Consider the following 2,951-nt stretch of genomic DNA (forward strand, 5'->3'; position numbering starts at 1 on the left):
TATATATATATATATTTATTCTATACAGAAAAATACATCAGCAAGAGTTATATACAAATAAATAAACTGTTTAAAATATATATATATATACATATAATTATGTATTAATATTAACACCTCGGTATACGGTGGAGATATATGTATACCGTCATCATCTGCTGATCTCCATGACCCCGGATGAATGCCGACGAATGCATTGATAAACGATATCATGCATTATATAATAATAATAATGACTTATATAATAATAATAATTATGCGTGTCCGTCTGTACCGCTGGATAGTCAGTCTTCGTCTCGAAGTCAACCGTGATCGTATCGTGGTGTAGTGATCGCATTTTGTGTCCGTGATTTTTTAAAAATTTATTGAAAATGCCGTTCACTTGTATTACGTGTGGTATAACATACGCGAACAAAAGTAGCTCAACACGACATCAGAAAATGCACGATGGAACTGTTTTCAAATGCGAGATATGCTCTAAAACATACCTTCGTCGCGATTATTTGGTCAAACACGCGCAGAACGTTCACAGTGAGTACATTTTTTATTATAATACCCGCCCGCCTCATCATAGATGGAAAATATTTTATACAACAATAATAATTGTTTAATAGAATTTAAAAAATACGGGAAATCGTTCAACGAAGCAATGGGCATAACCGATCTGATGATGGGAGAAGGTAGTAATTTATATTTTTCTAGTTAAATTATATAATATTAATTATAAAATTCTGAAAATAGCACTGACAGATGCACTATCATCACCACCACCACCACCACCACCACCACCAACCCCCACTTCACCATCGTATATCTCGCTCGCACCACCCGTAGCCACCACGTCTACCCTCACCACCGACGTCGATACCATCGCTATCCCCGCACCCGCACCGCGTAAACGCTTGAATGTAAACACCGCGGTTAATATTATGCGAAAAAAAAAATCGTATGGCATCGATGAACACGACGTGCGGGTTTCTCGAAATAGACTCGTCTTTTAATCGCTCCGTCGTATGGTATTACGCGAAAAACGTTATTAATTGTACCGATTATAACGTTTTTCTACAATCGATTAGGACGGAGCTGGTGGATCTATTACGTGGACGCACGCTAGTTCATCCGATAAAATATAACCTTAAATTAGAGGCCACTTACGATATCCCCAAACTCGAGCAGTCGCTCGTAAACAGGTCTTTTAAAACGTGCGCACGCGAACTATACAAACACGGGGATATCGATGAGATGGTGGACGAAGACTTTTCGGCGCTTATCGCCGAGGAGGACGTTTACCGCGGTAAAGGTAGCGGATACACTCTCAAGTGTATAGACGGACTGTTGTTGGGTGTGTACAAGTACACTCCGCTCGACGGTTCGTCTTACGTTCCGTTACCGGCTTCCGTGGAGTCACGGAAGGCTGTGGTAAACCCGCAAAATATCGACCGCGAATGTTTTAAGTGGGCGATTCTGGTAAAACACGTGCAGAACATCGCGCATCTCAATCGAGTCGGCGTGAATTATTCGAGCGAGGAGTACCGGTACGACTTCTCCGCGTTATCAGTCCCCACCCCCGTATCTGAAATTAAAATATTCGAGCGTTGCAACCCCGGCACGTCGGTAAACGTGTACGGTTTGGGAAATTGCGGTAACGATAAAATATCCCCTACAGTATACCCCTTAAGGGTTATCGATGCGGAGCAGGAGAATCATTTCGATCTCCTACTCGTCAACAACGGTAATAATTATCACTACACGTACATCTCGAATTTTTCCCGACTCGTTAGCAGTCAGATGAGCACGAGTGAACGTAGAGTTTTCGTGTGTAAAAGGTGTTTTACCCGTTTCGATAACCGACCCACTCGCTATAAGCGTAACGGTGCGGCAGCGCTCGCGGACCACATGAAAATATGTGGCACGCACAAACCGATAGCGCCTAAGATGCCGGTGGAGGGGGCCACGGTGCGATTCGAGGGATGGGGTAAAATGCAACGCTTACCGTTTGTTTTGTACGCCGACTTCGAATCGTATCTCCGTAATTCGACCGAGAGGCTAGGTACGAACACACGCGTCTCGCAAGACCACTGCCCCATGAGCTACGGCTTTATGGTAAAAGCCGCGGACGGTGTGCCCGCGGAGCTGCTCGAACGGTTCGAGATTCCGCGCGCACCAGTCATCGTTCGCGGGTCGGTTACGCGAAGTGACATGGCGCGGCAATTTGTTCTGGCGGTCACCGAGATAGCGGGTAAATTGTACGAACTGTATAGGTCGACGAACACGGATATTGTGTGGAGCGGCGGTGAGGAGGAACTCGCGGTGCACACGTTTAAAACGAGTTGCGATCTGTGTCGCGCGGCGTTCCGCGAGGAAAACCGTAAAGTCGCTCACCACGATCATCTGTCGGGGCGCTTTTGAAGACATTATGCAACACGTGCAATTTGAAACTAAGAACGCCCAATTTCGTGCCATGCTTTTTGCACAATTTATCCAAATACGATGCTCATTTTATCGTGACCGAGTTGGGATACGATACCGAGAGGATCTCCGTGATACCCAACTCGGAGGAGATGTACATTTCTTTCTCGAAATACATTAACTCCAAGTTCACGATAAGGTTTGTCGATACGTATCGTTTCATGTCGTCCAGTCTATCCACTTTGGCCGCGAACCTTTCGACCGCGGACTTTGGTAAATTCCGCGAAATCGCAAAAGTGTTCGCGCCGAACGATATGCCTCTCGTGACACGTAAAGGTGTATATCCGTACGAGTACACCGACAGCTGGGACAAATTGAGCGAGACGAGTCTGCCGGAGCGCTCCGAGTTTTTCAGCACGCTGACGGAAAAGCACGTGAAGGTCGCGGAACACGAGCACGCGATTCGGGTATGGGATCACTTCGATTGCAGCACTCTAGGCGATTACAGTGACCTATACCTGAAAATAGACGTGCTGCTTCTG

The 2,951-nt window shown here is 45.8% G+C and overlaps 1 protein-coding gene across 1 annotated transcript; it reads left to right on the top strand.

Annotated features, from left to right (window-relative positions):
• Positions 1-313: 313 nt before the first annotated feature.
• Positions 314-2,909, top strand: LOC112681198 (zinc finger protein 282-like). The gene is made up of 3 exons (XM_025551457.1): positions 314-531; positions 615-680; positions 742-2,909. Exons 1-3 carry the CDS (start codon positions 372-374, stop codon positions 999-1,001), a joined length of 486 nt encoding a protein of 161 aa, XP_025407242.1. The 5' UTR covers positions 314-371; the 3' UTR covers positions 1,002-2,909.
• The last annotated feature ends 42 nt before the right edge of the window (positions 2,910-2,951 follow it).

Source organism: Sipha flava, unplaced genomic scaffold (assembly GCF_003268045.1).
Source record: "Sipha flava isolate LNK unplaced genomic scaffold, YSA_version1 18780_pilon_pilon, whole genome shotgun sequence".
NCBI classification, from domain to species: domain Eukaryota; kingdom Metazoa; phylum Arthropoda; class Insecta; order Hemiptera; family Aphididae; genus Sipha; species Sipha flava.